General features: G+C 47.6%; 1 protein-coding gene across 1 annotated transcript in view; it reads left to right on the top strand.

Annotated features, from left to right (window-relative positions):
- The window catches only part of MYO18B (myosin XVIIIB), a 256,494-nt gene that overhangs the window by 181,246 nt on the left and 62,632 nt on the right, over positions 1 to 12,616 (top strand). The window contains 3 exon segments of the mRNA XM_055323213.1: positions 48 to 131; positions 1,218 to 1,355; positions 3,954 to 4,139. Coding sequence (XP_055179188.1) covers positions 48 to 131; positions 1,218 to 1,355; positions 3,954 to 4,139 — 408 coding nt within the window.

The following is a 12,616-nucleotide window of genomic DNA, read 5'->3' as shown; positions in this document are numbered from 1 at the left end:
ATTTATATTTATTTATTTACTTACTTACTTATTTATTGTCTCACTAGTCTGCTACTGACATTGGGCAGATCCAAGAACTGCAGCTACAGCTGGAAGAAGCCAAGAAAGAGAAGCACAAACTTCAGGAACATGTACGTGCTCAGAGCTCAGAGCTGCCCTGGTGGTGGGGAGGAAGGAAAGTATTCACTTGGGGGGAGAACCTCCCTGTTTGGATCCTGGAAACTGTCACTCATTCATCCATCCATCCGTCCACTCACTCAACTTGAGTTGTGCAAATGAATTGAGAACAATCCCAGCCGTCTCTCTCTCTCTTTCTCTCTCTCTCATGCACACACACACACACACCCACACACACACACACACCCACTGACTTTTGCTCATGTCAATTCAGCCTCCAGATGTGTCTTGTGTAGTGAAACTCATCAGCCATACAATACAAGATTTTTCTTTCTCTGAGAAACGTTTCCAAGGAGAAAGTGATGGTCTGGATGAGACAGGATCCTCATCCTTTGTGAAATCCTTCTTTGAGGCCATGATTCTTTCAAATACCCCTGAATTTCACTCATTAGCTAGTGGGCTGCTCTTATCCATGCAGTTCTCAAAGCTTTTCTAGAACTATTGCATGTGCCTGCTAAGAGGTTCTGTCGAAGTGACGGGGCCGGGAGCAAATGTCCATGGGCATGAGTAACACCAACAGTAACACCACAATAATAGCACAAGGCCTCTGCTGGGTACTTATGATATACCAGGTACTAATTGCCTTCAATCCTCCCACACACACAGAAATGAAAGAATGAGCTCGAGGAGGGGAACTGGCCTGCCCAGGTGCCTCCTGCTGGAAAATGGCAGAGCCTGACTTTGGACTCTGATATACGTGCTTGGCTCCCAAGCCCACTCTTGGTGCCGACCTGGAATGCCCAAGCTTGCTGCTCACACACGGGCTTTGCTCTCTTAGCACAGCAGGGAGAGGAGGGTGAGCAAGCACCTGATGGAAGGTCTTATATCAGAGGCTGAAGACACAGAAACATCACCCCCAGCCTCTGGGACATGAGGGCAGGGTCTGGTGTGAGGGTACCAACCGTCTGTGTTTGTGCCTTGAACGTGAACGAAGAAGGAGGCAGTGTGAATGGGCCTGGGGCCAAGTCCCACCTATATCTTGATGCTGGGTGGACTTGGGGCCAGCAGGTGGCCAACGGACCTCTCGGGTTCACCTCCAGCTGCAGGTGGCTCAGATGCGGATCGAGTACCTGGAGCAGTCCACCGTGGATCGAGCCATTGTCAGCAGGCAGGAGGCAGTCATCTGTGACCTGGAGAACAAGACGGAGTTCCAGAAAGTGCAGATTAAGAGATTTGAGGTATCAGTGGCCATGTAAATATTACTTAGGCCTAGAGCCAAGTCTGTTCGCTCTGTCAGTCCTCTGGCCATCCCTCATGCCTTTCCTTGGATCCATAATCCTCCTGCATCTCCCATTCGTGTTCCTTCCCCTGCTCCCTCCTTTCTGCCTTCCCTCAACCTCACAATCCCACAAGTACCTATCCAACCAGCCCACACACCTCTGTCTCCCTCCATCCATGGCCATGTGCCATCACTCCATCCATCAGTCCCCTTCTGTCTCTTCTTTCCCCCTTTCTCCAGTCTGTCTTCTCTTCCTCTGGTCTTTCCCTTTCTTCAGATCTTCCTTGACCCCTCTGTCTGTCCTCATCTTTATCTGTTGATCCATTTTCCCCATCTCCATCCACCCCCTCATGCATTTAGGCACACAAAACTCGCTTTGAGCAGAAATTTATTTTCCACTTAGGTGTACCAGGTTCTGTGTTAGGCATATGAAAGGCAGATGTACAAAGCAGATTCTGCTTTCCGGAAACAGATTTTTGTCTGGAGATGTGGGTGAAATATAAAATAAGATGCTGAGAGAGCTGTGAGGCTTGGGGGATGGAGGTCTTTTGCAAGCTGGGGAATCAGGGAGGCCTCCAGGAGGAGGTGGCATTGATGCTGGACCTTGAACAGGGCAGGTAAGATGTGGATGGGCTGGGGCAGGGTGAATGACATTCACATTTAGCTCTGCAGGCCAGTGACACGAGCCACCACCAGTGGATGTCGCCACTGTCAAAACTGTTTCTCAGTAGCCATACCTTGGGATGTTGGCCGCAACCACCTTGGGGCAGGTAGGATAGGCCTCACTGAATGAACTCCAAGGGGTCCCCAGAGAGTTCAAGTAACCTATTCAAGATAAAACCAGGTAGTGTCAGTGACAGGGGTAGATTGATGCTGTACCTTCTGGTCGCAGATTATAATTTCTCTGTAATCAGCTGGCTGAGCCACAGGATGACAGTGCATCTAGAAATGGGAGCCTGCATTCCTCACTTGGAAATATTCTGCTGATGCCCCTGTTAGACCTTTTGTCTCTAAGAAAGCTGCTAGATATGAAGAACAGAGAAAGAGTCTTCCCTGCATTGACCCTCAGTGTTTCCCAGAATAGCTCAAGGGATCCCTCAAGCCATAATGGTCTCTGCAGATCACCATGGAACTTTGATCTACTACATTTTAAGTATACATAATGTTGGGCTCTATCAGATTTTTTTTTAAATTTGATTCTAGCATAATCAAGGGATAGGAAGGAAGAAATAAAATGATAAGAAAAAAATTTTCAGGGGCAGAGTCTATGTCCAAGTTCACATTCTCCCTCTGCCACCATGATTTGAATTTAGTAGAATCCCAGGCCCTTGAAAGGAAGAGGTTCCTTGGGGGACACCATTTGAGAACTGTTCTTCTTCCTTTTATTTTTTTTTTTATTTTTTTTTTTTATTTATTTATGATAGTCACAGAGAGAGAGAGAGAGAGAGGCAGAGACACAGGCAGAGGGAGAAGCAGGCTCCATGCACCGGGAGCCCGATGTGGGATTCGATCCCGGGTCTCCAGGATCGCGCCCTGGGCCAAAGGCAGGCGCCAAACCGCTGTGCCACCCAGGGATCCCTGTTCTTCTTCCTTTTAATACCCCCCCTTCCCCCGCTGCCCTTTGAAATTGTTGCTAAATGCTATTTGAAAAGCAAAGGGCAATTGAATAGTAAAGCTTTTCTTTTAGACTGTTATTCAGTCTCTGATCTGGAGAGAGGGGCTCAGATTCACCAGAGCGAGGGCCTGAAATATTCATGTGGGCTCAGTTTTAGGTCAACACTTGAGTATTTGCCCATCAGAATCGATTGGCTCCAGGCTTGTTGGCCAACTAATGAATTCTGCAGAACAGCACTTGGGTTTGTTTTCTATAGCGATGGTGATGCCCACAGCTCCTTTCTCTTTACTGTCTCATTGTGTCCTCTTAGTTTCTGCCCCCCAGAAAAAGGAAAATTGCCATAAAGCATTAGAGTGGAAGCTCGTGTAAGATTATCTGATCAAACACCTCATTTTACAAATCAAGAAACCCGAACCCATGCTGGAGAAGGGGTTTTGACTCCCCAGCATCGTGTGCTCCCTGCCACACAGCTTCCTAAAATGATGAGGGCTGCTCTAAATATTAATAATTCCCAACCCTTATCTAGAATGTTCTGTGTGCCAGGCACTGAGCTAAGCATCCTGCATAACATAACATTTTCGATTCTGACAGTCTCCCTGGGACATAAATACTGTCAGTCATCCCTGTCTCTCAGAGAGGTTATATAACCTGCCCACGGTTCACACAACCAGGAAGAGGTAGTGGTGGAGATTGAACCTAGCACCTATTCAAAGCCAGGGTGCTTGTCCGCCTGCCAGGCTGCCCCGCGGTATAGCAATTATCATTTTCTCAGGCTTTTAAAATAAATTCTTCATTTCTGTATCAGAAATCAGGATTATCGTCTTGATGACCTTATTTACACGCCCAGAGACTCAGCATAGGATTTCTCTTCCTGGAAGCCCCTGTCTCCTGCCTCTGGCCTCTATCCATGAGGGGGATGTGTGCTCTCCGCCCCGACTCCAGGTCCTGGTGATCCGGCTTCGGGACAGCCTGATCAAGATGGGTGAGGAGCTCACGCAGGCGGCCAAGTCTGAGTCCCAGCAGCGGGAGAGCAGCCAATATTACCAGCGGCGCCTGGAGGAGCTGAAGGCGGACATGGAGGAGCTGGTGCAGCGGGAGGCAGAGGCCAGCCGCAGGTGCATGGAGCTGGTGAGTGCTGTCCCCACGCTGGCTGTCAAGTGATAGAGGGTTTCCCTGCGGGAGCCTCCTCCAGGCTGGCCTCCAGGGCCTTTGGGAAGCAGGGAGAAACCAGAAGGGGATGGGCAGAGATATGACGCTGCCATTGGCTGCAAGCTCTGGGGTCGGGTCCAAGGTGGACCAATCGCATTCGCTGCTGCTGGATGGCCACCCAGCCTGTGTGTGCATTTCAGATTCTAGACTTTTCCTGCCTCACACATTCCAAAGGCAGGGCACCCTCGTAGGGAGAGGAAGGAACCAACGTTGATTAAATGTCCACCTTGCACTGAGCCTTAACATCCATGTCATAGAATCCCCATAACAACCCTGCAAAGTCAGAATGTTATTCCCATTTTACAGATGGGAGAACTGAGGCAAGGGCCATCAACACGCCAAATTGAGGCTCGGAGTGGTATACTCACTTGCCCAAGGCTACACACACTAGTAAGAATTTGAACCCCGGCTGTCCAACTCTGTAGTCTGTGCTTTTATTCACTAAGCCATGCTTAGCTTCCTGGTGTGGTCCAAGCAACACTTAAAAATCTGTTTCCCAACAGGATGGGAAACAAAAAGGTAAAATAATAAAAAAGTAAGAATGAATAAAATGTCGAGTTTGGCATTTTACTAAATTTCATAGGGAAGAAAAAGGGGAACACAGATAAAAATTTTGTTTCATGTCCAGTGGGAAGGTCTCTCCCATCATGCGTGGTATTTTTCTGAGGAGAGTTTCCTGCAGGGATCACAGGCCATCTGAGAGAGCTGGTTCCTCCTTTTCCCCGTGAGATCCAATATCCCTAAGACTCCAGGTTTCTGCTTCTGTGACCTGGGAGACATCTGGCACTGCCTTTGCCCACCACTATAGAGCCTTCACTGAGACAACCCGCCACCTGCCAAAGCTTGCCCAGAAGGTCTCTAAATCACAGTCTTTATCTCCTACCCGCCCTGTCCATTCTGGTTTTGTGACAGGTCTCACCAACTTGTCTGCCTGCAGCAAGTATATTTCTCGGGCCACTGCCTGTCACAGCCAGGGCCATTCTCATCAGCTTTGCCCTTGACAAGCCATCAATGTGGCTGTCGTGTGGGGCGGGGGGTGGGGGGAGGTGAGGCTCTGCACAGAGACCCAGGTTCCCAGACAAAGTCCAAGCTCCATGACTGGCAGTTCCTCCACCTCCCATAGCCAGGGAGAGAGAAAGGCTCTTTCCTCCAGTTGACAGGATGACTTCCTCATTCACCAGCCCTGTTTCTCATGCAGCTGAGTTCCCCTCCCGCCAGCTCTGGCTGGGAGCAAGAGCACATCCCAGCCCGTCTCCTCTGATGTCTTCTTTAACTGGCCAGACACCCAGGCATGCCGGTCAGATCAAACAGTGGCTTTCCTCCTCTTTTCTTTGTTCTCCTTTTCTCCCTGTCTCTCCTCTCCTCCCTCTCTGTCTCCCTTTCCTTTCTCTATTTCCATTTCTAGGGACAGGTTAAGATCGTTAAAGGCCCTGAAATACTGAAAAGATGATAGAGCAACCCTCATACAGGATTCAAAATAAAAACAAAAAGCTGTAAAACACAAAGCTTGTGTGTATGCTGACATGAGACCTGTGTCGTTCTCTGCTTTCTGATTGCAAGATGCTGCATAAGTTTACCAAGACTGAATTCTTCCCTTCATTTTGGTGTATCTCTGGTTTCCTAGGGCTGCCTTAACAAAGTAGCAAAAATTGGGTGGCTTAAAATAACAGAAATTTATTCTCTCACAGTTTTAAAGGTCAAAGGTCTGAAATCAAGGTGTAGGCCGTAACACACTCCCACTGAAGATTCCTTGGATTGCGGCCATATCGCTCCAATATCTGCCTTGGTCTTCATGTGGTGGTTGTCTCTGTGTATGTGTGTCTTGAATATCCCTCTGCCCTTTTCTTAAAAAGATGCCTATAATTGAATTTAGGGATCCCCCTGAATCCAGGTGGATTTTATCTTGAGATCCTTACTTTAATTATATCCATAAATACACTTTAAAAAAAAAGATAAGGTCACATTGACAGGTCCTAGGAGGATTTTTGGTTTAAGGGGGCTGCCTTTCAATCCACCGTGAGAAAGGAGGTCATGCTCCTGCCTCGCTGGTGTTCTGCAGTGACCCTGAATTGCTTGTTTCTTCAGTGACTCTGTGGATCAGCAAGGCTCAGAGGGCTAACTGTCAGGCTGGCAGACCCTGCTTAATAGTAGGTATCCCACACTCACCAACCCATTTGCCCTCAAATCCATTCCTTGCCTAAGAGCCCGGGATATATCCACTGGGAGAAGAGAGGATGTCCTTTTCTCTCGTATCATTTATTCACCAATTTATTCAACATTTGTCTATTCAGCACCAACTATGGGCATAGTGTAGGGGTGGGCATTGGTAGGGAGTGCAAGGAATCATAGAGCCCCTGCTTTGTAGAAGCTCACAGTATGGACAAAGCACAACTCAGTGGGAGCACCCTGTTTCCAAAGCCCCCCTTCCTGTCCCAACTTCCCATCATTGTGGCATACTGGTACTTCCCCAGGCTTCCCAAGTGTGATCTCACCTCTCTGGGTTCATGTTTAAGCCACCAGTCTGCCTTCCTCCAGCCCCTGTAAGACAAGGGAGCAGCCACTCTGTTCATGTGTTCTTTTTTTCCTTAATTTTATCTATCTGTTTGAGAGAAAGACAGATAGTGACAGAGCTCATGCTAGGGAGGAGAGGGAGAAGTAGATTCCCTGCTGTGTAGGGAGCCAGATGTGGGGCTCGATTGCAAGACCCTGGGATCATGACCTGAGCCCAAGGCAGATGCTCAGCCAACTGAGTCACCTAGGTGCCCCTGGTGCCATGTGTTCTGCAAGGCAGTCAGCATTCTGGCTCTTTCCCTATTCACTGTGTATCTTCAGCTTTTCCCATGGGCCATGCCCGGTGCTCCATATTGAGGGATCCAGCAGGGAACAAGACATACATACCTTTGCCCTCGAGGAACTCACACCGAATGAAAAGATATCACAAAGACCACTATTCATGTATTATATGCATTTCTCTGTGAGGGGTGCTCAGAGTGTTTATAGGCAAAGGAGGTGTCTGTACACCAGGGTTTGGAGGATTCTTAGAAAGCCAGTTGACACCATGGCCACTGTTGGCCAACAGCCATTTCTTTGAGTAAAGCATTGCTCTTTGCACTTTCCATGTTTTAGATTCAAATCTTCCTGGTAGGGATAGAAGGAATTTTTTAATGCTCCAGCCCAAGCATTCATTCATTCATTCATTCATTCATTCAATGCTTAGGCCCTTTGCAGACATGGTTTTCCTTCACATTGATACCAAGCGCAGCAGGTGGAGAATGTGGAGGTGCAGACACATGAAGGGCTTGGTCCAGGGCTGCAGAGTTGGGAGTGGTGGAAGTGGGATGGGTGTCCCCATGTGTCCAGCTCTAAAGGTATCACTAGGACCCCACCCTGCCCTGTCAGCCTGATCCTGCTGAAAAATGGCTCTGCCATGGGAGACCCCCAGAAAGATCCCACCCGCCAGGCCCTGGTGAGAAGTGGGAAGGATGTTGATGGATCTCCCTTTCGTGTTCCCTTCCGCCTGTCCCAGACTGTGCCATTTGTCACTGTTGGTGTTGGTTTAAAGGCTGCGAGTTGTTTCATGTGAATGATTTACATCCCTAGCTGGCCCACCGGCACGTCCAGATCAGGATCAATTACCCCGCCGATGGAACTTCTCTTCCTGGAAAAAAGAAAAATGAGGTTTTGCCATTAATTTTAGTAAATGTACTATTCCTGGCGACTCCAGGAGCCATTATGGAGAAAAAGAATATTCTGGTCCTAAATCATTCAAGTCCCTTTGTCATGGGAGCCATGAGATGGCTCATCTGTGGATTTATGTCCTGTTGTTTTTCAATAGTTACAGAGCCCAGGGGAAACCACCTCAGCCCCACAACAGGGTAACCGAGGAAGGTCAAGGGCAGCTAGAAGGGCTGATGGTGACAGGAAGGCCTATCCTCTGCTTGCTTTCCACCAGATGCATCTGTTCTGGAGGCTGCACCTATTGGGTTTATCCTCCAGTACCTTGGCCTGACTCCCTACCTTTAACTTTCTCCTGGGCCAGGTGTCTTTTTCTCTTTTTTAAATATTTTATTTATTTATTCATGACACACACACACACACACACACAGAGAGAGAGAGAGAGAGAGAGAGAGAGAGAGAGAGAGAAAGAGAGGCAGAGACACAGGCAGAGGGAGAAGCAAGCTCCACACAGGGAGCCCGATGTGGGACTCGATCCCAGGACTCCAGGATCACACCCTAGGCAGAAGGCAGGCCCTAAACCACTGAGCCACCCAGGGATCCCTGCCAGGTTTCTTTCTAAAGCTTCCCAGGCCTTGAAAAACATAGATTGGACTTCTGTTTACTCTTAGTGCACCACCCAGTGACCCACACTAGAAATCCCAGTGGCCTGTCTCTCTCTGGCTAACGTAGATCAATGGCCAGGCCTGCTGTTTTAAAAATCCATCCCCAGTGGGCACCTGGGTGGCTCAGCAGTTGAGCGTCTGCCTTCGGCTCAGGGTGTGATCCCGGAGTTCCAGGATCAAGTCCCACATCAGGGGAGCCTGCTTCTCTCTCTGCCTATGTTTCTGCCTCTCTCTGTATGTCTCTCATGAATAAATAAATAAAATATTTTAAAAAACCAAAAAAAATAAAAATTCATCCCCTTCCATCCTCCTATCCCTGCTTCCTTTGTCTTTAATTAAGCTCCATCCCCTCTGGTCTGGGGCTCTACAGTTACCTTTCAACCTGTCTCCCCATTCTCCCTCCACTCGCATTCATCCCTGCAGAAGATCTTTCTGGAAAGAACAGTTCTTACCTGGGCAATCTTCTTGCTAAGAAATCTTCCATGGCTCCCCACGGCCTTCAGAACCAAACCCAGGCTCCTTCTCAGAGCCTCTGCGATCTAGCCTCTATAGATGTTCTGCCTTTGGTTGTCCGCCTCTTATCACTTTGCACATTCTACTCAAGTGTGAAAAGACCCAACATCATGTTGTTTCTTGACTCACCATCTTTGTTCCCATGCATCCCTCTGCCTGCTTACTTAACCTTCAAACTCAAGTCAGGTCCCACCTCCAGGAAGTCCTTACTGTTACACCCACCCCTTCCTAGGTGAAGCGTCTCCTCTGTCTTCCTACTTCCCTCTGTGTTTACCAAATCATGCAGACATGAATGGCCCAGGAACTATACCTCTGGAGATTTCAAGATTGAGAGGAGGAGATGGACGGAGCCCTAAATGATTCTGATACAAGATGGGATTTGTGGGCACAGGGGGAAGTGGTTTGGTATAATCAGGAGATGCAGAGAAGAGCGCGTGGAAGATGCGTGTCTTGAATGATAAAGCAGGATTGGCTGGCAGCTTTGGGGGAGTTGTCCAATCCTGTTCAGTGTGGCCTCTTTACACCTGCATTCAGCAGATGTCTAGCAAATGCCTGATGAGTGTTAGGCAATGTCAAGTTTCCAGAAGGGCAGAGACACACCACAGATAGGGCCATAAACACTGACTCTTCACCCTTCCTTTCTATCCTTTCCTTCTTTCTCATTGCAGCTCCCTCCACTGAATGCCAGCTGCTGAGTCCCTTCCTCCCACCCCACACCTGTTCTCCTCTGCTGGCCTCATTCTTCCTCAGCTCCCACCTGTCCACCACCTGCGTAGGTGCATGGATGTTACCTCCCTCTTTCTCTCTCTCTATCCTTCTCTCTCATTCCCCCAAAGAATTGCTTTGACTCATGTGTGTGGGTGGGGGAAGGATGCCTAGCTCCTTAGCACTGCTGTAATGAATTGCCAAAAAACTGGTTGTCTTAAAACAACGTAAATTTATTATTTCATAGTTCTGGAGGCTGAAGTCTGAAATCAAGTTGTTGGCAGGGCCATGGTCCCTCTGAAGGCCCTAGGGGAGAATCCTTTCTTCCTCATACAATTTCTGGTGGCTCTGGGTGTTCTTTGGCTGTGGCAACATAACTTTAACCTCTGGCTCCGCATCCACATGGCCTTCTTTTTCTTCTCTGCCTCTGTGTTCTCTCCTCTTCTCATAAGAACACTAGGCATTGTATTTAGGACCCACTCTCATCCCATATGACATTATTTGACTAATTACATCTGCAAAGGCCCAGTTTGCAAAAATGCCACATTCTGAGGTTCCCAGTGGATATGAATTTTGGGGAGACACTCTTTATCTCACTTATAGGATGGTAGAAAGAGCCCTGGACTTGAAGCCAGAGAGCTTGGGCAGCTAAATTAACATGGCAGGACCTCACTTCACCATCTATAAAATGGGAATGGGGTGGTGAATATAATGCAGCTGATCTTATTGGGTGGCAGTGAGGATCAAATGAAGTGATTTAGGGGTGTCTGGGGGGTGCAGTTGGTTAAGAGTCTGACTCTTGGTTTTGGCTCAGGTTGTGATCTCATGAGTCAAGAGGTCAAGCTCTGTGTTGGGCTCCACACTTGGCACTGAGTCTACCTGAGTTTCTCTCTCCTTCTGCTTCTACCCCTTCCCACTTCTAAAATAAATAAATAAATAAATAAATATATATATATATTTTAATGAGATGATTTACATAAAAGTGCCCAGTGATAGCACACAGTAGGGACTTAATAGATATCACACTGTATTCGTTCTTTCGTCTTTCCCTCTTCCTCTGACTCTGATTCTCCTTCTGCTTAAACTTTATCATAAACCTACCGGCTCTACTTCCCCATCCCATCCCATGGCCAGGATGGTTGATGGTAGTGATATTGTGGGGAGTTAGTGCTTGTTTATCACTTACTGCATCCTGGGCCCTGGGCTAAGCAGTTACATGGATTCTCTCATTCAAACCTCTCCTTCTGAGCAAATTATCCCTATTTTACCGGTAAAGGAACTGGAAGCCAGAAAGCTTAATTAAGCTACTTCTCCAAAGCCATAATCCCAGCAAGTGGCAGAGTCAGAATCTGAACCCAGGTCTGTCCGACTCAAACCCATTTTCCTCCTCAATAAGTTTTAGGTACATAATATTTACTCATTCGAGTATTTTTTTTAATTGAGTCATAAAAAGTAATATTGGTTCTGATTCTGTAATCTAGGCCTTATTGACTTTTGGAGTTAGATAATTGTCTGGTGCAGGGCTGGCCTGTGCCCTGTAGGATATTTCGCAGCCTCCTTGGCTTCTACTCACTAGACTCTAGTAGCACCCCCACCCTCCTACCACAAGACATCACAATCAAAAATATCTCCAGACATTGCCAAATGTGCGCTAGGGAGCAAAAGCACCCCATTAGGATCACTGCTCTCACATGACCCTCGCAGTAACTCTGAAAGCAATGCTCATGATACTCCCCACTTGGGGGTGATGGGATGTACCCAAGGTCCCAGAAAAACTAGAGGAGAGGCATACCCATCAGGAGGAGAGAATTCAAGGACAGAAGGAGGAAGAAGGTAGCTTAACTCCCTACACCCAAAGGAAAAAGGAGTGATTCCAGTAAATCCCAATCCCAATGTTAGGCTTGCCCCAGAGGTGACTTCACAGCAGAACCTAATTCTGAGTGGAATGGAAGGCCTTGCTGCAGACTGTGTACTTTTAATAATGTTTAAATAAAACATGGGAGCATGGGTGTGATCTCCTCACTGAGCCTGGCTTGTCAGCTGCCCGGGCAAAATCATAAATAGTTAATAGACAACCACTTACGGCTCTACTTCTGTTAAATCCAGCATCAATTATATATGGCCCATGAATTATTTAGTGGTTGTTACATGGGGGGTATATTTTCCACCTTTGGGGTAGGGGGCAAAAGGGAAAAGAAGGTGAGATCTGAAACAGCTTATGGGCTAGCCATGAGGGTCTTGTCTCCCTTCTGAACTGGTTGGTGGGGTTTCCATACTCCCTATAAGGAGGAGACCTCCCGTTGATGTGATGGAGAAGTTGGAGTGAATTTGGATTTGGGAAGGCATTGCCAGGAGGAAAGCTTAGGGCAGTAAGTGGTATGCTAGTAGGAGTTTAACAACCAACCAGCTCAGGGAACCTGGGTGGCTCAGTGACTGAGTGTCTGCTTTTGGGTCAGGGCATGATCCCAGAGTCCTGGGATCAAGTTCCAAATCGGGCTCCCTGAGAGGAGCCTGCTTCTCCCTCTGCCTATGTCTCTGCCCCTCTCTCTCTGTATCTCATGAATAAATAAATAAAAATATAAACAAACAAACAAAACCCCAACCAACCAGCTCTCCAGAGCAGGTGAGTCCTGGTATGTAGTGTGTTCGAATCTCCCACCAGGGCTGATTTCAAGCTAACCACATGATGTCCCTGAACACATAATTGGGAAGCCACCCTTCACATGGGATAGACACTGAACTCCTCAAAAGCATGGATAATAGTAAAATGGTGCTAAAATAATTAGGAAGCAATGCATTTTGAGTATGTGTTACTTTAATTTTTAATATGATTTATTG

The sequence above is a fragment of the Nyctereutes procyonoides genome, unplaced genomic scaffold, assembly GCF_905146905.1.
Source record: "Nyctereutes procyonoides isolate TBG_1078 unplaced genomic scaffold, NYPRO_anot_genome, whole genome shotgun sequence".
In the NCBI taxonomy this organism is placed as follows: Eukaryota; Metazoa; Chordata; class Mammalia; order Carnivora; family Canidae; genus Nyctereutes; species Nyctereutes procyonoides.
The sequence above is the reverse complement of the archived record's forward strand: the minus strand, read 5'-3'. Positions and strand labels throughout refer to the sequence as shown.